Genomic DNA, 22,844 nt, shown 5'->3' with positions numbered 1-22,844 from the left:
GCCTAATCAGAAGCTGTGTTTCTCCATTAGCCTGTTGTAAAGCTGATCTACGGTAATTCTTGGCATGAGACCCATCTACATCGACATGTTCCATAAGGCATGATTGCTGACAAAACATTAAACAATTTCCAAATGTTTGATGACTAAATATATATTTACCTGTTGGTGGCGTGTGCTTGTGAAAGTATACTGGACAGAATGTGGTGGGTATCGGTTCTGCTCACTGCTGAAGGTCCCCTGGCTGTGGGGGTAGCCTGAGCTACTGGACATTCTGGCACAGCACTAGCCAACTGCAGCTATTCCAGTCCAGAGATGTTGGCTAGACCATCTTCAGAGACATAAATCACCTGCAGCAAGACACAAACGAAGACAATATGTCAAAGTTTCTTTTGTAGAGGACATGGTTAAACATTAGATTACATACAATCTGTGTTTGACTGTCAAAGGCAGGTTTCTGATCACAGAGACTAGATCAGCCGGATTGTAAGGATATTAGCCTAATTTATGTTTGCATTTGGAAACAAACCATTTCGATGACAACATACATATGCCACATGTGTTTTGCCTGTATTACTGTGGTTATATTTGTTCAACTTCGCTCTTGATGAAAATGACAAAAACACTCCTTAATGAGTCAACATGCATCAATTACCTAATTGCTGGAAATATAAATGACTACCATGGAGTTTATCTATCTATTGCCAAACACAGCACTTGCAATTTGATCATTCAAAGTTTAAATGATATAAAATGATGCAAATTAACATGAGCAACAGACAATCCTGTCAAGAAGTTGAGCAGCGGAAATGACACACTGAACTGAGAGGGACACATTGTATTACAGACATGACAATACACTGTAAGCATTTTGTGATAAAAGAATAAAACTAGAACTCTAAGAGGGCAGACCTCTGCCAAGGTTAAAAGTCTAAAGGGAAAAAGGTAACTCACCAAAATGGCCTTTACACTCACATTTTCAGATATACTAAAAAATATCAACAGTGTTTTAAAAACTGACTTGTATCCCTTCGGCTTCTGTCAAAGCAGCTGTGCACCTTGTTTAACCAGGGCTGTGTCTATTGTCACAATTTACTTTGTGGAATTCTGTCTTGGGGATATTACTTTTAATCAATAAAAGCATAGACAAGGTTATTTCACAATGGATTCTATGCAAAAGTAGCAGTAGACAGGTCTTGGATTAGGTTCTTCAGAGTATAGGAATTTTCCATGATCCTCAGCAGCACCTACTGACTTTAAAAAAATAAATAAATAAAAAAATAAAAAGAAAAAGTGAGCAGTAAGTATAATGACAAGGAGCAAATAAGATGTTAAAAAAAATTGGTAAACAGTCCTGAAACATTTCTGATTATTTTCTGTTTTTAGACTTATGAACATCTGCTTTGCTCCTGGGACATTGTCTTGTCTAAGCTAAAGGGATAGGAAAAAAAATATAAGGCCAGTCACTGATATACCCTTTCCAGGGGAAAAAAAGGGTTTACAAACTTGCAATGTACTGTGAGTTTTCAGATATTGTTAAAATTGTGCTTCCAGGTATTTGCTGCTAGGAATGGGAATTCAAACTTGTCCTGGTAACTCTGGAGGACTCTCATTGTTAAGGTGAGGCTACACTACTAAAATATCTTACCGCTACTTGGTTTAAAGTGAGTGAAGCACTGTATAAAATGCCAAATCTCAACTCCCAATATATATTTTCAAAAGTCTTCATCATCCAGTGAGCAGTGGAGTCCATTATGGTAGTCATTAAAGTATTGAAATCAATCTACAGGCCAAAGTTAGCAAACTCTGTTGTTCTTTTATCTACTGTCTCTAATAATTGTAGGATTATTTTAATGAAATTGAATACATAATTCCGTTGGAGCTTTGCCATCTGTAGGCAGTGACTTCAGTAGCAGAGTTTCAATGTATAACAGACAGTAGCTTCAAAATTTCAATCTTATTGATTGTTGTATTGTATTATCTGTTGTGCAGAAGACTCCCCCCCCCCCAACTCATTTAAAGAATTTTAAAACCATAATATATGTTGCTTGTGTGTCTTGGTTCTTTTTAAGCTATACCAAAGAGTTAACTTTACAAAGCAGTGGGAAATGTCGGGATTAAACTGTTGTCGTTCACAGCGTCACTGTAATAAACCTTGCAGTGCAAAATGATGCTATTCTATGTTGTTATTGTATTTTAACCCACTACAGTCAATTAAATGCAGTTAAATGTATTTCATATTTAGAGGAGTGGGCGTATCTCCGCGGTATTAATTTCCCTCACGTGCACCAAAGCAAATACGTTTACCTTAGTGAATATATCTATAAATAACAATCTTGTACAGCAACACGACGTGCAAGATGTTGTTGTTGTTATCGCCGCTAGCTAGCTAACTTAGCCCGTATTTCACCTTTGAATTCTCTACCGCGTCGCCATCTTGCAAGGCAGATTTTAGTGTAAACCGGGGCGTTTAAGTAGCATGTTTATTAGACATCTGTATTTGCTACATACTTTTTAGGTGTACTCACCTCATATTTCTAAGGTATACAGATGTGAAAGAAGCGTATCGCTGTGTAGAATTGTATATCAATTGTTTAACGTAAATCCGCGGGTTGCGAACAGTGGACGACTAGGCAGGCTGAAGGCTGCGACGCATTTGTCGCTCGATGTCCTGGCAGGACAAAACAAATTTCTCTTCCTTAGTGGAATCCGCGGGATGCCGTTTCATTTCAAAACTTATGTATGGACACATACAACCGTAATGTATATAGTAACCATTAAGTTAGACTATGGTGCAATTACTTGATGCATAAATAAAAACGCCATTTAAGATTTTATATCCCTGCAAGGATTGTGCTGTGTCACATCTTAATAGGCCCCTCTGACACGGTAATGTTTCCGACGCTTGTAATTTTCTCTTTTAAAAAAACTACTTTTGCATTCATATTTTTATCAACGGTGTTTTGGGCCGTAATCAAATGAACCAATATTCGTTTTTTTGCTTAATCATCAAACTAATCTCACAACAAGACCAATGTAAGAGACAATATAACAAAATAACTAAAATGATAATTATAGTAAATTGTATCTGGTTGTTTGTTGAATTAATGACGCATAATGTGTGAGTGTGCGCGCGCGCACGCGCGTGAGTAACGTCAGTATGGTACTTTATGTGGAACCTTTTATAAGGTAGACTTTTGTTTCTTTCCGGTTTGTTTACGGTGGCGGTCAAAATAATGAGCCTGTACCTTGCTGTCCTCTTAGCGTTCTTTTATTTTGTTTGTATAAGATGTATCTACAGTCGAAATCGACGAAACCTTTTGAAGTCGATAAAACATTTAATAAATGCTTCATTGAGCAGTGAAACAAAGGGCGCTGGCATAAGAGCTCTTATTGTTACTGCGCATCCGGATGACGAATGTATGTTCTTCGCACCGACCATCATTCAACTGGTTGCATTAAATGCCAACGTTCATTTACTGTGCTTATCCCAAGGTATGGCGACAGCAAACCCACATGCGCATATTTAGAAGCGCATGCAAAATGGATTTTCAAGCCGACGGGTAACACCACCGGTTTCTCTAACGTCCACAGTTTATTGGACAGATTTACTGTGTTTATTCCAGTGTAATTTGCATGTATTTCTCAGAAGAATGTTATAATGTGAATATATGTAACATAAAACAATATGCCGCTAATGTTCTTATTTTTTATTGTGAATGCTTCACCGTGTTCTGCATTATTTGACCAATGTAAAATATAATGATGGTCGATATTTTCAGTTCTTCTGTTTCTAACATGCAGGCAATTACTACAATCAAGGAGCTCTGCGTAAACAAGAGCTTCTAAGGAGCTGTGCCCTCTTGGGAATACCTGACTTCAAAATCACCATACTAGACCATAGGTAAGCATCTAACCTCATGGAATTTGGAATTTGAGCTGTGCACATTTGTACAAAGTATGTTTGTAACACATTATGGAGGCTTATTGTTGACTTTGAACACGCATAGCAAAAACATGCACGTTAATGATGATACCCTGTGGCTCCTGTAACATAAAAATAATCCATAAAAATCCACACATTCCTTTACATTTTCATAACTTATTAGCCTCTTAGCCTCCCATATAAGATTAAAATTTAAATCATACTAAACCAAAGCACTTGATTGTAACAGAAACTATATAAATAAAGATTGATTGATTGATATCCTTGAAACATAATATTGTTCCATTGTAGGATTTTTTTTATCATATATAATATCTGAGGAATATAAAGAAACATTGTTTGGAAATACACTTGATTTCAGGGTTTGAATAAGGAAAAAAAAGTCAAAAATAAATGACCTCATTAAAGTCTTTTACCCTGACTTGACAGTTCTTTACTTAACAGGATTAAATGAGTTTAGGAATCCGACAGTAATTAACACACATTATTTTACATGATAATACAAAGAACACATGAATACCATTGAGGGAGAGAGTGAATAAGTTGCACTAGACTGGTGTTCTGAGTTTTTGTGTCTCTAGGTCCACTGCTCAACGACGCTTCATCAGTGCTCAGGTGGTCCCAGCCCAGTTCTCTACAAATTGTGCAACTGTCATTACAACCTGGTCAGATCGACTGTCCGTTACAGGACACAGTCACACGCGCACACACACACACTAATGGCTCACAAAATTTACTCTCCAATTAACTTAATGTATATTTGTGGACTGAGCATTGATCAGCTCATTATATGACAGTTCACATACATGTAAGTATACTTTAATATCAACAATTTGTGATGAATTCAAGAGAGTCATTTTATTAAATTGATCCTCTTATTTCTCACTAGTGAAACTTCAGTTTTAAATATAACACGAGCATACACTGAGCAGTATAGCATCTATTCATTGGTTATTTTAGCCGCTGTACTGTAAGTCACTGCTATGGTAACTATGAATGGCTCTAGGGCCAACAACATTACTTAATGTTTATCACTGACATATACTTCACACATTGTTCTGACTTCAATTACCAAAATATGGATTAAATTAGAAAGAATGTCATTTTCTTTAAGTGAAAAGAAAAATAAATGTAAAAATATTAATTTCTTAACTTAATAACATTTTTATACTATTTTATTTATTCATCACTAGAATGCAAACAAGTATTAAAATCGTGATTTCACATTCAAAGAGGACTTGCAGCTGGAACTGTAAACTGTTTTATGTAAAGCAGTAATCTATTTATTTTTTCCCATTTTATTGCTGCCATATTTTAGACTCAAGGTTTTGAAACCTGAAAGTGTTTTCTAACAACCACAGGGCAGCTTACATGTATGTCTGTTCAAATGTCTGTTCCATGCGAGCTGGAAGAACATGAAACTCACAGTAGTAAGTCTGCTGTCTGCCCTAGGGAACACTGTGTGGTGCACACATGCATACATGCACGCACACACATCACAGTTTTATCAACTTGTGCACTCAGGATATTGCTGAACTTTGCTCTCAGTACTGTCTGCACTTCTGATGAACTGGAGTGAAGCCCATTTTCTCTTTCTGTGTATTCTGTTGTTTGCCCCAATGCACACCGAATCAGCGCTTTGAGAGTCTCTCTCTCTTCTCTCTCTCACTCTCTATTTCTCTGTCTTGCTCTATCTTTTCCTCTCTCTCTTTCACTCCTTTTCACCCCTCCTCCCTGTGTGTCTGCTGAAGCCAACTGACAAAGACTGTGGGATAGATTTGGCAAGACTTGTGAATGTAGGTCATTCCAAACTGTTTTACTTTTTGTGTGCTTGTGCATGGCTGCCTATAATTTGGCTTTGCTCTTAAGCTTCTCTGCCCAAAAATGTCCAGATTAACTTCCGTGACCTGACCTCTCTTCCTTTTTCTTGCTGTTGATTTGACTCGCACAGTGCAGTGAGAAAGCAACATGTTCACTTCTCTTATGAAACTGAGTTCATGCATTATGCATCAGTGACTTACATGTACCGCTACTATCCGTGACAAGCTAAATATAGGCCTTATCACCATGTAATAAAAAGAGCCCACAAGGTGGTACATCACAGTCACAAGTTTTTGTGGTCAAGGAAGTGTAAATGTAAATTTCCTTTTTGCTTGCTGGCAACCCATTTGGGAAAGGATGAACCAAGTAATTCTCCACCGCTGTCTCAATCATCACATTCACTGAATTTATTTTATTTCTCGTTTGCACTGAATTCACAACAACAAAGTATGTGATGCCAAGGACACAACCTCAGAATTTGCTGTCAAACATAAACAGAATAGGACAATTTTGTTGACAGTATCTGGGGCCCCGATGAATGTTGAGACCTTTGTGGTCAAGCTTGATCTCTGCTGCCCCTGCTGACCTTGGTCTGCTTAATGCAGAAATCCACCTGTTTTCCAATGCAAAGCCACACTCTCTCTCAACCCTTAGTGTGTTTGTCTGAAACCATTTGACTCGAACTTTTTGGTTTTGATTGTATATCAGTAAGTCACACAAAATGCTTCCATCATTTTATAGTTGTCATAGTTAAACCAGCAGCAGTGGGGTGAATTTCCCCATCTGCTTTATATGCACATGGTAGTTGGAGCCTGCGTTAAAGAATTGTGGGATGTTCTTGCCTCTGACTGTGCTTTTATTCCAGATACATTTGTCACCAGCTCGCAGGCCCCTCCTGGCAGCCGCTAGCAGCCATCTATAATTTTGTCACACTAACCGCCATGTATTTTACAATGTTAACAAAATTAATTTCATGTCTTCTTCCTCCTTCCAGCATACACAGCCATAAATTATTAATTAGTATTATAGTTATATCATAACGTCTTATTACAGCTGGATTCTGCTGCTGAATTTGTTAGTCATGTCACAGTGCAGAGGGACACAAAATCTCTAGTTCGTGTGGCCAGACTAAACAAGCCTTCTCTCTCTTTTTCCTTCCCTCTCACTCTTTCTCTCATACACACACACACACAAACACACACTCACAAAAAAATCCCATTACTCGGCCAAAGTTCAACAACTGCATACAGATGCCTGCAAGCAATTAGATGTGCACATGGAAAGCAAAAAAGGGGGGCTGTGGAGGTAACTTTAGAACATTTTGTTGAGTTTTAGCCACAACCCTACTTAAAAAGTTTAAATATCACAGATTTTGCCTTCTTAATCTTTACAGCTACAATTATGACACGAATAAATACTTCAGTAAGGAAGAAAAACTTTTACATACATATACATTCAAATCCATTGAGAAAAAAATAGTATTCCTTATTAATGCACTTGCCGGTTTTCTCTAATGTAGTGATTTTATTTGTTACCTAGTGAAGTAGACACCAGATAAAAACAGCAGCATTTAGAATTGTTTAAAGGTTTTCACACCGTCACAGCAGTCTTTTCAGTCCGTGACAGAGAGTTTTAATCTATGAACTCCAAGCTGACTGCACCTCAACCCAGTGGTATCGCTGACAAACCCACTTACCCACCCATCACCCCTTGTTCCGACCCTGACATCAGTTGCAGCCAATAGATTTGTGGCTTAATCCATCACTTCCAGCTGATGGCTCATCTGTCCTGGCTCATTGTGTGCAGCGGGGCCGACAAGGATGCATACACAGCTTTGTGAAGTGGTGGTGAACATTCAGCTGTTACTTCTGGGGGTTTGTGCATGTGTTGTTAGGCTGAAAGCTCAGGCTGGTAAAGTGTGTTTATTGATGCGTGCAGTTTCTAGGCTGCAGATGAACAGGACGCAGTGTCCAGTCTGACCTTTTGATTTCAGATTTTACTGCTCTTCCTCCTCTTCTACAACATACTTTAGTGGATATCTTTTGTTCAGCCTTCAAAACAATGTGTTCTTGTATCTTATATCTATCTTTTCATTTTTATAGATTTAACACTCCCTATATCCACTCTCTGCTTTCCAGGAGTTTTCCAGATGATCCCAAAGCAGAATGGAATATCTCTCTGGTCTCTACTGTAATCATGAACCACATTGAATCTCATGCTTTCAACTTGGTATGCTCAGCTTTGCACAAAACACACGCTCAAGGTTTTCCCCTGTCATTTTGTGTTTGATGCTAACATGTTATGTCTCTGTAGTTGTGTGCACAAAGCACATTTTGGTTTTTTTTCACCATATGTTTTGGCCCTAGCTTTCTAGCTACTATTCTGCCTTTTGATATGGTCCCTTTAGCAGTCCAGACAGCTCCAAGTGGCTCTTTTTTTGTCCAAGTGTAGACAGTAATTTACTGGTAGTAGGAAGGTAATTTTTGAATGGTATGAAATGGCCTCTGCAATGTTTGGATTTAGTTCCTTTGTTAATGTGATGATTTTTATCTGCTACACTGCAGTTCTGCAATTTTAGCAGATGGGAATGCAGCAAGAAATTTGATCCTCCCTCCTCAGTGTATCTCAAGAAGCACAAAAAGCCTCATAGACAAGGCAGCAAGAATTTTTTTTTCAAAATGAAAGAAGCTTTGTTCTTCTGTTGTGTCATTTAATCAGAGAACACAAACGTCTCTTCCTATCCTGTAAGGCTCAGCAGTCTAAACTACCTTTAGACTAAGCAGCAGTAATCAGTGAATGGAATGTAACTAAGAACATGGACTGAAGTTCTGCTTGCAAAAATGATCAAATGAACACACTGTTGTAAACATCAGTGGAGAGAAACTGGGACTGCCAAAGTACAAGTAAACAGTAATGGAATGTGTCCATCTACCTCTACTCAGTCATTGCAGTCTTCTCATTTGTTTTCATGCCAATGTGGCCACAGCCAATACATCCATATATAAGAACATTTATTTACTGTTGTTGCAGTTAAAATGTATTCCTCTCTAAGCCCTCCAAAAACTGAAGGATTATAAGTAACTTATTATGTCGCAGTTTGGAGCATGTGCTTAAATTTATGCTTTATTCCAAGAACACTTTGAAAATGTGTGACCAGTGCAAGTTTTCAAGTTGAGCTTTATTTTCTCTCTTCCCCCCTCCCCCGGAGTTTAAACAGGCAAATAGAGAGATTTTTAAATATCAGTTGTCAGCTGCCAAACCACTGCCTCTCCCTCTGCCTTTCTCTCTGTTAAGTTAGATTTTTTTTTCTTGTGGATTCTTGCTTTTCACTCACATAATACAATATTTTGTTGTTTCAGGTGCTGACCTTCGATGGAAGAGGAGTGAGCAGTCATGCCAATCACATAGCCATCCATAAAGCTGTCAGGTACTGATAGTAGTTTTAAGATTTCATTTGTTTTTTCCCACCCTTAAACCCAATTGTACATTCCTGCTATGTGGCTTTTACCCACACGTTGAAGTGAGCCCATTCCAAAATCATACAGGACACATATCATCATCATTATTCGTCTTTCTAAATGTTTCCCCCACAATGACACACGCACTGTTGCATAGCTGAGAGGTCATCCAAACACAGGAGGCACTTGGGTCTGCTCCCAGGGAGCTGCAGCAGTAAATCCTGTCCCTGAAGTGGTATGGGGGGTGGGGGTGGGGGTGGGGATGGGGGGCAGTTCTCGCTTAGACTGGCCAGCCAATCGCATTGCATCAGACTTCTGGGGGTTCTTGGGTTGCTTTTTTCTAAATGATGTGTGCCACTGACCCCATGTTGCACTGAGGCCTTTATTGTCTATAACATTAGTCATGGTCTCACTGAGTCTGTATCTCTCTCTCTCTCTCTCCCTCCCTCCCTCCCTCTCTCCCTCTTCATTTGTCGACCTCAACTGCTGTTGCACCTGGATCTCTCTGCATCAAAACACATGATTTCCATTAGAACAGAACCTTGAGAAAGCTGTGCACTTGTGCCCCCATGCTGAAACAGTCTGCAGTGCAGTGGGGTATTTTTGCTTCCTTCCCAAGTCCCAAGCTCTTTTTGTGACAGACCTACCAGACACATGAAATGGCAGCTGTAGATTTTCTTTCTTTCTTTATAAATTAGAGCTACTGTAATGCTCTAATCTGGGAAACACAGTGGAAGGTTGAACTATCACATCATACCTTACAGTAGCTTAAGTGACAAAGAGTCACATCTGGAAGTGTTTCGGTTATTAATTACAATAAATATCTTGTCTACATTTTAATATTATTATTCTTTGCAGCCACCTTGCTTTAACTGGACAAGTACCCAATGGTAAGTTTGACACAGCAAAATTTTGTGTTGTTTTATTCATATGTAAGATGTCTACCCTCAGTTCTACCACATGTTAATGGATTTTAAAATCCAGATACAGATTATGGAATCAGACATACAGAAATAGTGTCCTGGCAGGTGAACCACTGCAATGGCTGTGTAGAAAAGTCCTGCAAAGTCTGTTGAGTGCTGACTCAGACTGGGGGAGTTTATGTTGATGTACAGTGCCATCTTCTGTTCAGGCTGCATTAAGGCTGATTTCTTCCCCCATTTTTTTAGCCTGGTGGCAGCATGAGGGTAACTACATCACAGCAAAATGACTGCAGAGGTTTGCTTAAATCGATTTACACAAGTCTTTTTTTTAGCGTCGGTTTTCTGGAATAAAGACTGAGATGAGATTTTTGATTACCTCATTGTGGTCATTTTATAAGTTTCCGTAATATGATAAGGAAAAGGACAGAGTTGAGGGTGTTATAACAGGCACTGATGTTGCGTAGTGCATTATGACAGGCTATGGTGTGTCTTGCTCTGTTGGTGACACAAATATGAATCACACCCATGTAAATATTTGAGTGGAAACCAAGATAAGAAATAAGCAGGACATGTCTGTAGTTTATCCTATCTGTCATCTGGGTGGGTGTACAGTACAATTAAACAAAGGAGGCATATGACCTCCCAAACATTGAGGCCACAGCCAAAATTATTTTGTTTATGGTGACAATTTGAGTGTTAAGCTCAAAAACAGTTGTGACATGAAACATGCTATTTCCATGCATGTACTCGTCTAACTGGTCTGACCATAGCCTCTCAGCAAGGCAGCAAAGAATGAGGCCAAACAGGACTGAATAGTCTTCCCACCTGGCTGTATCAAGACTGCTAATTAGTAGTTCGCCTAATCCTCTTGTGCATACAAACTTCTGCTGCTTTTAGTTTATAGCAGAGGGCTGCTGCAATATGTCAACAGTGTAACCTGATGCACCATAATCTCTTTCTTCAAAAGGTGCACTGGTTTTGTAATGTTTTGATCAGATGGACTGTTTTACAACAGAAACATTAATTACTGGACGACTCAAAAGGGTGCCCTAGTTATTCGTCTGCTGCTGCAGTGAGCTAATTAGGTCTCTGTTCTTCCAGACTGCTGCTTTCTCAAATTGGTGACTGTGGGCCTCTTTAGGAAGTACATGTCTTTTCTGGAACTTCCTCTGAGCTGGCTAATGCCCTCTTCTCTCTTCTGTTGCGTGGGCCTTCATGGCTACAGGCTCGCCAAAGTAAGTTTTCACGAAGCATCTTCTATCAAAAAGGGTGTGCGTAGTTTGTCTTGTTATTTGATGGAAATCCTTTCTGGTTTCAGGAGGCCATGTTTTGCCATCGCACTCAGCTCCTCTGGTTTCGTTACCTCTACGTCACTTTCTCTCGGTACATGTACGTAAACACATTCCAAAGCATCCCACAAGCACCGAGGAATCTGAAGATCTATTAATGAAGAGATTAAATATCAAATGAAACTCATCTTCATTTTTAGAGCCTTATGGAAAAATAGCACTGTAGCATTCGTAATCAAAGCCTTTTGCAGAAGACAAATGGTAGAATTGAGCAGATGTTAATTTTTTTTTTATTACATTTTTTTTTATCTTTGGATTAACTTCTTTTAAATAAATGATGCTCTGCTGTTTGACAACTTGAATTCTGTGTTTGAAGCTAAAATACCTTTAACCATTGTGGCCTTCTTGTGGGAACTAAGAAAAAAAATCTTATTTTCAGCTGAAATGAATTATTTAAATCTTGATTGATTAGGTCATGATTTTATACTTCCATTGAATGTTAAACCTCCACAATATTTGTGACCTACTGCTGATTAAACAGACCTGATATTTGTATCAATGTCTTTATTCACTATTATTCTGCTATATGTCAGCTGCTGCCACAGACATGTTTTTGATACTCTTGTGAGCCTTCATGCTTTCTTCCCAGTTGTCCCCACCAAACTCCTCTACTGTGACACTGCGGACAGTCCCTGGCTCCAAACACTGTGGAGAAATGCCTGCAGAAACAAAGTGGCGCAGTTCACCAATAAACATGAACCTCTTATATGGCAGTGATGTAAAATACTAAGAGAACTACTGTTTTCAACAGATAGTACTATAAATAAAAATAATGGACATTATGCAGTAGATTAAACACAGAAGTTGGTGTGGAGTATGGTGTAAGGTGTTTCATGCCTAAAGTAGAGACTAGAATAGATTATCATACCGTATCCATCGGGGTTAGAGCGAGGTGTGTAGAAACTTTGAACCCCACACGTCTTACAGAACGTGTGTTTCGCAATGTGAGTGTTAAACGTGTATGTGGTCAGATTATCTGACCCCTGGGAGAAAGGAAAAACAAATCATGGCATGGTAAATGGCATGAAATGCTTTCATCATTTAATTGAATTAAGTATTTGGTTTACCTGCAAGAGCTTGAAGTACTTTCCTGGAACAATGAAGTGATGGTTTTGTTTCTTCGTACAAATGCTACAGCTAGAAAACAGTTTATATATATTGTCTTTAATATTGTTTAGGGTTTAGTGTACAGTTTTACTGTATTGTAACATATTTTTGATGGTTTCTGTAAAGTACAAATATCAGCTATGACACAGTGGTATATCAATTATTGTCATACATACTTGCAGTTAAAAACATGAAGGTCAGGAGAATTCCAGACTTCAAATCTAATGGCGCCACAGTGACATCCACCCACATGTTTTACAAGCTCCATCTGTAAATCAAACAGAGACAGACGTGATCGTTTCACAGGAGCATGACTAACAGTTTTGTCAGTGCATGAAGATTTACTTCCTCAAGTTCAAGTACAATGGAATGAACCTGACCTGCAGGCTGTTGCTGTGCAACAGTGTGATGCGTTTATGAAACCTGCTGACTTGGTAACCGCCCTATCAATCTGTCATGACCCAGGCCAAAGATCGTTTGAATAATCACATGCTTTATAAACCTTTTTGTTATTTAAGCATTTGACCCAGATGCAAGATATGTGTATAGAAAAGTTGAGCGACTTTAACAAAAGAAAACGAGTTGTAATTTACGTGACCGGGCTGGGAACACGTTTGTTAAGATAGGTCTGCCGACGCAGGGCTCCGCTATATCCTGCCCGAATGAGAGATTTTCCTGGAACATTCCAACACAATTCAAGATCATTATGAGCAGGAGGCAGGGCAAAGTACAGTCAGACTTGGGAAAAACACATTCCTCACGGGGTGAACTCGCCTTCACATGCTCTGATGAGCATGTGGTGAATCATGGGTGTCATATGACAGGGTGCTGCTGCCGAAATGTTGCGACCTACATTTATATTAGGACTATCACTACCTTATCATATCTAGGATCCCAATATAGAAGCCAGTAGATCACGATCCACCATGTGAGCTGCTTTTTATCGCTGGACAACTGGATCATTAAATATTTCATGCCAAGGATATTCATATTTACACACCCAGAAAGCTGGACCTCACGTGTCTAAGCTGAATCGCAACCAATAACTTGTCATCGATTTATTATGAATAATAAAGCGGAGAAGTCATTTAAGTCACAACTATCATTTCTTGTCACAGTACTTTACCCTTGTGTCCAAAACTGCTGACACCTTTTCGGATTTGCAAGTTCCGTTTTTTGAAAAACCGTCTTTTGAAAACAAAAAAAATGAATTCTCATTCAGTAGGTTACCGTAAATCAAAGATGTTAGCTATTTTAAAAGCCATGTATTCTTCATTTTTATTTTCATCGATTTAATCAATAATTAAACTAAAATTTTGGTTTTCTGGGTCATTGGCGTTCTCGGAAATGTCCATGTTATAATGATGACGTATCATTAGACAGCGACCAATCGCTGATCAAACAAACATCTGTATAATCCAATCAGACGCTAAGGGAAGGGCCCTGTTGCTAAGTTGATTCCAGCAAATTCTAAAGGCAATGGGTTGCCGTATCCTTCCGCCACTGAAGATTTATTTACGTATCATTTCATATATATATAATTTATGACTGTTTGTTTATTTTACGTGTTACGTTATAGCGATAAATCACAACACGACATAATTTAAATTCAACATTTAAACACTTGGCTTTGTATCACTAGGAACTACCAAATTTAAGTGGCGGATGGATACGAGCAAATGACGTATGGCTGGTAGATAAATAGGGACTTTGACCAAGCAACTGTTAGAATTTCTTCGACACTGAAAGAAGTCCACGTCTTTTCTCGAGAATTACCAGCGACGCTTAAACGTAAGCCTACCTTTGTTTATGGATGTTTCTTATTTGCGGTAGCTGTTCTGTTTCGTATTGGCATTATACGTTTTATTAGTAATGAACAACTATCAAAAATTTGGGTTAGAGACCAACATTAATCGACTAATAAATGTACCTCCATTCTTTTCTTTTAATGAATTTTGCGTTAATCTAGCCATTCGTTGTGGAATTGTGATTTTTCTCGGAAATGAATAGGGGTGACTCAACATTTTCAGTGTCGTCCATTTGCGGTTAGCGTGCTGAACAAAAGGAAAAGCAGTGTATCTCAAAATGGCGGCTCAAGCAGCACTGGATTGGCTGCGCATAGTACACAAGAGAAAGCCCTACTGGCTAAAGTACAAGAGCACCACCTACTGGTTTCAAACTGCTGTTGAAAACTGCTTGAGTAACTCAACCTAAGCCTGGCCTCACGCAGAAATGAGGGCAAACGACAAATGCCACGATCAAAATGGGGTTATTGCTAGATGAGCCGTTCCTTCATCTTCCAAGGCTCAAGAAAAAGAGGCTTTGATTATTCAACCTTTACCACTGCCTGCTACTATGTACTATACTAATAGTGATTAATTTCACACTGATGTTTAGTAACCTTCTTTAATGTAAGACTCTTTGGATCTTTGTTCTGTTTCTTGAAGCATACTTTATAATCTGCAAATAGCACTCTTTTCACTTGAACAGTTTAAGCTAAATGTAGTGGGGGGTTTTTTGACCAGTGACTTATTGTAGTCCCAATTTATCTGGACTCTAGTTTTCCAACCAATTGAGGAAATGTATAATGTTTAATTCATATGTCCTATGATAAGGAATGCATTTTAAACTCACACTTTAACTTATTTGTGAAACATCTGGGTTTTCATAGGTAGAACATGCAGATCTTTGTAAAAACCCTGACTGGCAAGACCATCACTCTTGAGGTGGAGCCCAGTGACACCATTGAGAATGTGAAGGCCAAGATCCAGGACAAGGAAGGCATTCCCCCTGATCAGCAGAGGCTGATCTTTGCTGGCAAGCAGCTGGAAGATGGCCGCACCCTCTCCGACTACAACATCCAGAAGGAGTCCACCCTCCACCTTGTCCTGCGTCTGAGGGGGGGCATGCAGATCTTTGTAAAAACCCTGACTGGCAAGACCATCACTCTTGAGGTGGAGCCCAGCGACACCATTGAGAACGTGAAGGCCAAGATCCAGGATAAGGAAGGCATTCCCCCTGATCAGCAGAGGCTGATCTTTGCTGGCAAGCAGCTGGAAGATGGCCGCACCCTCTCCGACTACAACATCCAGAAGGAGTCCACCCTCCACCTTGTCCTGCGTCTGAGGGGGGGCATGCAGATCTTTGTAAAAACCCTGACTGGCAAGACCATCACTCTTGAGGTGGAGCCCAGTGACACCATTGAGAACGTGAAGGCCAAGATCCAGGACAAGGAAGGCATTCCCCCTGATCAGCAGAGGCTGATCTTTGCTGGCAAGCAGCTGGAAGATGGCCGCACCCTCTCCGACTACAACATCCAGAAGGAGTCCACCCTCCACCTTGTCCTGCGTCTGAGGGGGGGGCATGCAGATCTTTGTAAAAACCCTGACTGGCAAGACCATCACTCTTGAGGTGGAGCCCAGCGACACCATTGAGAACGTGAAGGCCAAGATCCAGGACAAGGAAGGCATTCCCCCTGATCAGCAGAGGCTGATCTTTGCTGGCAAGCAGCTGGAAGATGGCCGCACCCTCTCCGACTACAACATCCAGAAGGAGTCCACCCTCCACCTTGTCCTGCGTCTGAGGGGGGGCATGCAGATCTTTGTAAAAACCCTGACTGGCAAGACCATCACTCTTGAGGTGGAGCCCAGCGACACCATTGAGAACGTGAAGGCCAAGATCCAGGACAAGGAAGGCATTCCCCCTGATCAGCAGAGGCTGATCTTTGCTGGCAAGCAGCTGGAAGATGGCCGCACCCTCTCCGACTACAACATCCAGAAGGAGTCCACCCTCCACCTTGTCTTGCGTCTGAGGGGGGGCATGCAGATCTTTGTAAAAACCCTGACTGGCAAGACCATCACTCTTGAGGTGGAGCCCAGCGACACCATTGAGAACGTGAAGGCCAAGATCCAGGACAAGGAAGGCATTCCCCCTGATCAGCAGAGGCTGATCTTTGCTGGCAAGCAGCTGGAAGATGGCCGCACCCTCTCCGACTACAACATCCAGAAGGAGTCCACCCTCCACCTTGTCCTGCGTCTGAGGGGGGGCATGCAGATCTTTGTAAAAACCCTGACTGGCAAGACCATCACTCTTGAGGTGGAGCCCAGCGACACCATTGAGAACGTGAAGGCCAAGATCCAGGACAAGGAAGGCATTCCCCCTGATCAGCAGAGGCTGATCTTTGCTGGCAAGCAGCTGGAAGATGGCCGCACCCTCTCCGACTACAACATCCAGAAGGAGTCCACCCTCCACCTTGTCCTGCGTCTGAGGGGGGGCATGCAGATCTTTGTAAAAACCCTGACTGGCAAGACCATCACTCTTGAGGTGGAGCCCAGCGACACCATTGAGAACGTGAAGGCCAAGATCCAGGACAAGGAAGGCATTCCCCCTGATCAGCAGAGGCTGATCTTTGCTGGCAAGCAGCTGGAAGATGGCCGCACCCTCTCCGACTACAACATCCAGAAGGAGTCCACCCTCCACCTTGTCCTGCGTCTGAGGGGTGGTCAATAGAATTGTTCTTTAATATTTACCTTGATGGTTCCATAAAGCTGCATACTACATTGTTTCGACCTGTCGACCTGAAACATGACCAAATTTTGTTTGCTTGAATAAAATGTTAAATTGAGTCAATTTTCCAATTGCAATGATGTATTTATTGGAATAACTGCAAAATAATGGGTTTCTGGGTGAAATTGAAAATAAGCAATATTTAAAGGCACCTCGGTGCCTCAAGTGATCGGTTGTATCCCAGTTCTTTTGTAGCTTTGATACTCCTAGAAAATCTAATGATGAAAGCTATGTGATTGAACTAATGTAAACATACTTGGGTTCATGCAGAAACCAAAATGAGTTGACTGCAAATAAGATGAACAAATGCTTTTTGGTTTTTTTGCACAGATTATGATCTGAAATAAAACCAAGAATTACATATACATAGGGCAGTCAAGAGCTCTGACTCTATTATGTAGGTGTGACCTGTTGTCAAAGGTGATGTCGCAATTCTCTATACTTTGTATATATCTCTGAGAGACAAGACGAGTGTATCCTTTCTATTGCTTTAATCACACATGGGTACTCAACAAGCACGTAAAACATACTGCCAAGAGAGGAATGGGCGTTACCCTAAATGTGTCCCCAGTAGTTACCAACATCAGCACATTAGTTCCACTTATTGGTTCCTACCAATATTCCTGCAGGTAACACTTAAAACAGGTTACAATCCAGAGTTGTCTCATACATGTTTCAGTGATAAAGTCAATCAAAATGACTTGAATGGGATGTGGAATTTGTTACAGCAATATCATTCAATCCAATTTAAATGTATTGTCACACAAATACAAATTATTAATTTTATGAATGGGGCAAATATGGACAGTTTGTCAGACAACACTCAAGTCAAACCACGGTGAAGACGTCAAGCACATTGTTAAATGCACTGTGAGCTGGGGCTCTTTCGTATACTGTTATGTTGCGCCTGTTTTTCACATAGCATGGTGTAATGTAAATACAAATATTTGAAGGGATCATGTTTCATTATTCCAAAGAGGAATGCCATCATAAGTGTTTCAACAAGACAATGACCCCAAGCATGCCGAGCGAGCAGCACCGTGGTTCCAAACCAACAGGATTAATGTTATGGAATGGCCAGGCCAGCAGGCAGACTTTAAGCTTAAAAAACAAAACAAACAAACAAAAAAATAAAACACTTTCTCAGACAAAAGGAGATGAATTGTGGAATGTTGTCCTGGGATGGAATATCTGTTCTGGTGTCATCTCCATGGAAACCGGAGTTGTGAGAAATGGGTATTAAGTGATTTGTAGAAAAATGAAATCTTCAAGCATTTTCATTTTACAGTCATCGTTTGAGTTTTTAATGAAAAATGGGTACATTGGTGGTGTTTTGAACAGTCTTGACTTCTCTTTTCTGTAAAATAATACATTTTATTATTCCTCTTCATTTGTAAAAGGATTTTCATGAATGAATTTAGAAGCTTTTATATTTTGTGCTTTATTCACTTTTTTAAACACTATTATTTTGAACACAAATGTATTTCAGTCAGTAATGTTATGCAATGTCTATTATTGTCCACTACTATGTCCTCTCCTACTGGTGGCCTCACTCTTAAATTCAGCAACCTCTATTGAAGGAATCGGATCTTTGTTGAAGTGTTGATGGTCTAATCAGAATCACAGTCGATAATCTGCTGCCTCTGGCACTCACCAAGGCTACCCCTCAAATAGTAACGGCCCTTTACAGCGGTCAAGCCAACCAACACTTAAGCAGAAGCAGAACAACCAGCAAGCAATCGAATTCCACTTGTGTGTGTGTGTGTGTGTGTGTGTATACTAGGCATTACGGTAAATGATTAGTGAACGGCATAGAGAGGAGGAAGCGGCTTTCTCTTGAATTTAATTCGTTCGGTAATTCTGAAGCTCTTCATGGTATATTAATCGGAACAATAAATATGTATACCAGAGTGAAAAAATACTTTCTTAATAAGCAATTTTGGGAACGATGAAATATTTTAGGAACATTCATATTTCATTTTAGGAAGGCTGATAGTACTGGACGCCAGGACACTCTACAGAATTTCAGAAAATTCCGATGTAGCATTTCAAAATAAACCTCACTCAAAAATGGAAATGACCTCATTTCAGATTTTTTTTTTTTTTTGGGATGTTAGCTATTGCTCAAAGATTCCAGCCTCCACCCCAAGATACTCAGAATTAAATTTCAGAAAATTCTGATGTAGCATCATCTCATCTTCACCCGCTTTATCCGGAACCAGGTAGTAGGGGAAGCAGCCTAAGCAGAGATGCCCAGACTTCCCTCTCAACAGACTCCACCTCTTGGGGAAGTATTCTGAGGCGCTCCCAGGCCAGCTGAGAGACATAATCTCTCCAGCATGTCCTGGGACTGCCTTGGAGCCTCATCCCAGTGAGACTTGCCTGGAGCACCTCCCTAGGGAGGTGTCCAGGGGGCATCTGAAACAGATGCCTGAGCAACCACAGCTGACTCCTTTCGACACAAAGAAGCAGCCAGCTCTACTCTGAGCTCTTCCCGAGTGACTGAGCTTACCCACTCTCTAAGGGAGCATCCTGCCACACTGCTGAGGAAACTCTTTTCAGCTGCTTGTATCCGCCACCTTGTTCTTTTGGTCATTGCCCAAAGTTCATGACCATAGATGACAGAAGGAGCATGGACTGACCTTGTGGCGAAGCTCTCAATTTATAACTGCATAACTGCAGAAGTTGTACCGATCCGCCTGTCAATCTCACCATCCTTCCCTCACTAGTACACGAGACCCCCAGATACCTGAACTCCTCCACCTGAGGCAAAACCACCAACCTGGAGTGGGCAAACCACCTTTCTGGTCGAGAATCATGGCCTTAGATTTGTAAGTGTTAATTATCATCCCAGCTGCATTGCACTCAGTAGCAATCCACCCCAGTACATGTTGGAGGTCCTGGTTTGAGGAGGCCAACAGGACAACATCATCTGCAAAAAGCAAGGATGAAATCCTGTGGTTCCCAAACCAGACTCTATCCAGTCCTTGGCTACACCTAGAAATTCTGTCCATAAGGGTTATGAACAGAACTGCTGACAATGGACAGCCCTACTGAAGTCCAACATACACAGGAAACAGGTCTAACCTGCTGCCGACAATGCAAACCGAACTGCTCTGGTGGTACAGAGACAAACGGTCATTAATGGAGGCCCTCGCACCCTGTAATCGTGGAGCATCCCCACAGAATTCCCCAAGGGACACAGTTGATTGCCTTTTCCAGATCAACAAAACACATGTTGACAGGTTGGGCAAACTCCCATGAACCCTCAAGACCACTGCAGAGGGTATAGAGCTGGTCCAGTGTTCCACAGCCAGCCGGGGTTCGGATATCGGCCAAATTCTCCTCTCCAGTACTCTGGTATAGACCTTGCCAGGGAAGCTAAGAAGTGTGATCCCCCTATAGTTGGAACACACACTTCAGTCCCCCTTTTTAAAAGATGTACCAAATCAAATCAAATCAATCTTTATTTATATAGTGTCTTATACAATCAAAATTGTTTCAAGGTGCTTTCCAGAATCCCAGGGCCTAACCCCAGACAAGCAACAGTGGCAAGGAACTCCCCTTTAACAGGAAGAAACCTTGAGCAGGACCAGGCTCATGTAGGGGGACCCTCCTGCTGATGGCCGGCTGGGTATAGAGAGAGGAGAGGAGAGAAGAGGGAGAAGGAGAGGAGAGGGAGAAGAAGAGGGAGAGGAGAGGGAGAAGGAGAGGAGAGAAGAGGGAGAAGGAGTATGAGAGGGAGAGGAGAGGACAGGAGAGGAGAGGGAGGGGGATAGGAGAGGAGAGGGAAAAGGAGAGGGAGAGGAGAGGGAGACGGATGGGAGAGGGGAGGAGAGGAGAGGACGGGCACAGAGCACAGAAACACACACAAAAATACACGATTTATACAGCGGGTCAGCGGGGCCGGAGGTCGTCATGCAGCTCCGAAGGCGGCAATACCTGTAAATGAATAGAGAAGGGGGGGAAGGAGAAACAGAAAAACTAGACAGGAATCAGCATAACTAGTCTGCTTGATGAGGAGGAGGAAAGGAGAGGAGAGGAAACCATGACCCCAGTCGGCTACTCCAGCGGCACTGTCCCTGACTTCCACACGATGTTGCAGATGCATGTCAGCCAGGACAGCCCTACAACATCCAACAACTTGAGGTACTCAGGGCGGATTGCATCCAACCCTGACGCCCTGCCACCGAGGACCTTACTAACTCCCTTGGTGACCTTGGTTTGGATGATGACAGAGTCCTTCTCAGAATTCCTAGCTTTTACTTCCTCAGTGGAAGGCATGGCAACATAACTGAGGCGCTCCTCAAAATATTCCTTTCACCGTTCAACAATATCCCCAGTTGAAGTTAGAAGGTCCACGACCGCACCATAGAGAGTGCTTGCGGAGCACTGCTTTCCCCTCCTAAGGTGCCAGACTGCCAGAATCTTTTCCAGGCTGACCAAAAGCCTTTCTCCATGGCTTCCTTGAACTCCTTCTAGACCCGAGTTTTTTCCATCTGGACAGCCCAAGCTGCAACCTGCTTGGCCTGCTGGTACCTGTCTACTGTTTAGAGAGTTCTATGGGCCAACATGGCTTGATAGAACTCATTCTTCACCTTGACAGCATCCTTTACTTTTGGTGTCCACCACCATGTTCAAGGCCTGCCGCCACAACTGGCACCAGAGACCTTTCGTCCACAGCTCGAAGCTGCTGCATCAGCAATGGAGGCACAGAACATCGTCCACTCTGGCTCAATGTCCCCAGCCTCCCTCAGGATCTGAGTGAAGGTCTTCCAGATGTGTGAGTTGAAGATCTCCTTGGCAGAGGGCTCAGATAGACATTCCCAACAGACCCTCACAATATATTTGGGTCTCCCAGTGAAATGGGCAGAGCAATTGGACTTAAACGCGGCATACTCAGGAAGGTGATCCAGGTGAGCTGGCGGAGCAAACCGAGCAACAAAAGACTGGCTGGCCACAAACAAACGGAACCTAGAAGGGATTGGCACGAAACTCGTGGTCGACGACAGAAGGCAGAGGTCTTTACCGGGACTGTTAGAGTTTAAACAGAGAAACTCGGCAAAACCTTGTGTGAATCAAAAAAAGGCACAGACACACGGGTAACCTTGCAAAGGGAGAACAAGCAGCAGTTCACTCTGGAACACCCTCCATCATTCTGCTGCTCTGCTGCAAACTCCTCCATTTATTCACATCAGATTGTTATCATTTTCTGTTAATTCACCCCCTCCCTAGACAATCTCAAGGTTTCAGATAAGCAGTATCACAATAAATCTGGTAAGTGTATTAAATCAAGAAAAGTGAAAATACTCTGTTTCTTCTTCATCTGCTTAGGAACTAAACATATAAATGCATTTAAGTGATAAACATTTCCCTCCTGTTTATCGTTGAATGCATCTAGATTTTCATCATCCATAATACATCTTTTCACTTTTATGAACTTTAAATGTATTACTTCATTTTCCTAAACATAATACATTTCTTACACTTAGAGTTCAATGTGGGTGCAACTTAAGACGTTTCAAACAGTTTTTCTGGGGCAATTATCCGGCGGTGGAAGGAATACTTCCAGGAGCTCCTCAATCCTACCAACATGTATCCTCAAGGAGGAACAGAATCGGAAGACCAGGAGGTGGACCATCCAATTTCCGGAGCAGAAGTTGCCGAGGTAGTGTTA

General features: G+C 41.4%; 4 protein-coding genes across 10 annotated transcripts in view; 2 read left to right on the top strand and 2 right to left on the bottom strand.

The window, feature by feature from the left end:
* ncor1 (nuclear receptor corepressor 1) overlaps nt 1-2,675 on the bottom strand; it is a 39,357-nt gene extending 36,682 nt beyond the window's left edge. For 2 of the 3 annotated variants that reach the window (XM_011611138.2, XM_029849045.1), the window contains exons 1-2: nt 2,526-2,675; nt 160-347 (exon numbers count right to left, since the gene is read on the bottom strand). In XM_011611138.2, coding sequence (XP_011609440.1) covers nt 160-270 — 111 coding nt within the window. In that variant the 5' untranslated portion in view covers nt 271-347; nt 2,526-2,675. Of the gene's footprint in view, nt 1-159; nt 348-2,525 lie in introns of those variants that run through there. The other variant, XM_029849046.1, reaches the window with a different exon arrangement.
* A 275-nt stretch (nt 2,676-2,950) lies between these two features.
* Nucleotides 2,951-11,719, top strand: pigl (phosphatidylinositol glycan anchor biosynthesis, class L). Of its 3 annotated transcripts, none has more exons than XM_029849057.1 (7): nt 2,951-3,033; nt 3,802-3,901; nt 7,903-7,993; nt 9,124-9,191; nt 10,081-10,112; nt 11,247-11,380; nt 11,464-11,719. In XM_029849057.1, exons 1-7 carry the CDS (start codon nt 2,976-2,978, stop codon nt 11,590-11,592), a joined length of 612 nt encoding a protein of 203 aa, XP_029704917.1. In that variant the 5' UTR covers nt 2,951-2,975; the 3' UTR covers nt 11,593-11,719. The 3 variants fall into 3 exon arrangements, with proteins under 3 accessions (XP_029704917.1, XP_011609442.1, XP_029704916.1); XM_011611140.2 differs by lacking the exon at nt 2,951-3,033 and adding an exon at nt 3,072-3,492; XM_029849056.1 differs by lacking the exon at nt 2,951-3,033 and adding an exon at nt 3,282-3,560.
* A 264-nt stretch (nt 11,720-11,983) lies between these two features.
* cenpv (centromere protein V) lies at nt 11,984-13,985 on the bottom strand. Of its 3 annotated transcripts, none has more exons than XM_011611143.2 (5): nt 13,832-13,985; nt 12,778-12,869; nt 12,562-12,631; nt 12,363-12,477; nt 11,984-12,153 (listed from the first exon to the last, which is right to left on the bottom strand). In XM_011611143.2, the coding sequence occupies exons 2-5, from the start codon at nt 12,867-12,869 to the stop codon at nt 12,017-12,019; spliced, it is 414 nt and encodes a 137-aa protein (XP_011609445.1). In that variant the 5' UTR covers nt 13,832-13,985; the 3' UTR covers nt 11,984-12,016. The 3 variants fall into 3 exon arrangements, with proteins under 3 accessions (XP_011609445.1, XP_003970848.1, XP_029704918.1); XM_003970799.3 differs by having other exon boundaries at nt 13,728-13,982; XM_029849058.1 differs by lacking the exon at nt 13,832-13,985 and adding an exon at nt 13,478-13,721.
* Nucleotides 13,986-14,245: 260 nt separating this feature from the next.
* On the top strand, nt 14,246-17,231 carry ubb (ubiquitin B). Its single transcript, XM_003970796.3, is given in 3 exon segments — nt 14,246-14,392; nt 15,273-15,957; nt 15,959-17,231. Coding segments are annotated over 2 exon segments (1,830 nt in total). The 5' UTR covers nt 14,246-14,392; nt 15,273-15,279; the 3' UTR covers nt 17,111-17,231.
* Nucleotides 17,232-22,844: the final 5,613 nt, after the last annotated feature.

This window comes from Takifugu rubripes, chromosome 15 (genome assembly GCF_901000725.2).
Source record: "Takifugu rubripes chromosome 15, fTakRub1.2, whole genome shotgun sequence".
In the NCBI taxonomy this organism is placed as follows: Eukaryota; Metazoa; Chordata; class Actinopteri; order Tetraodontiformes; family Tetraodontidae; genus Takifugu; species Takifugu rubripes.
Note: the sequence above shows the minus strand (reverse complement) of the source record. Positions and strands in the feature narration are given on the sequence as shown.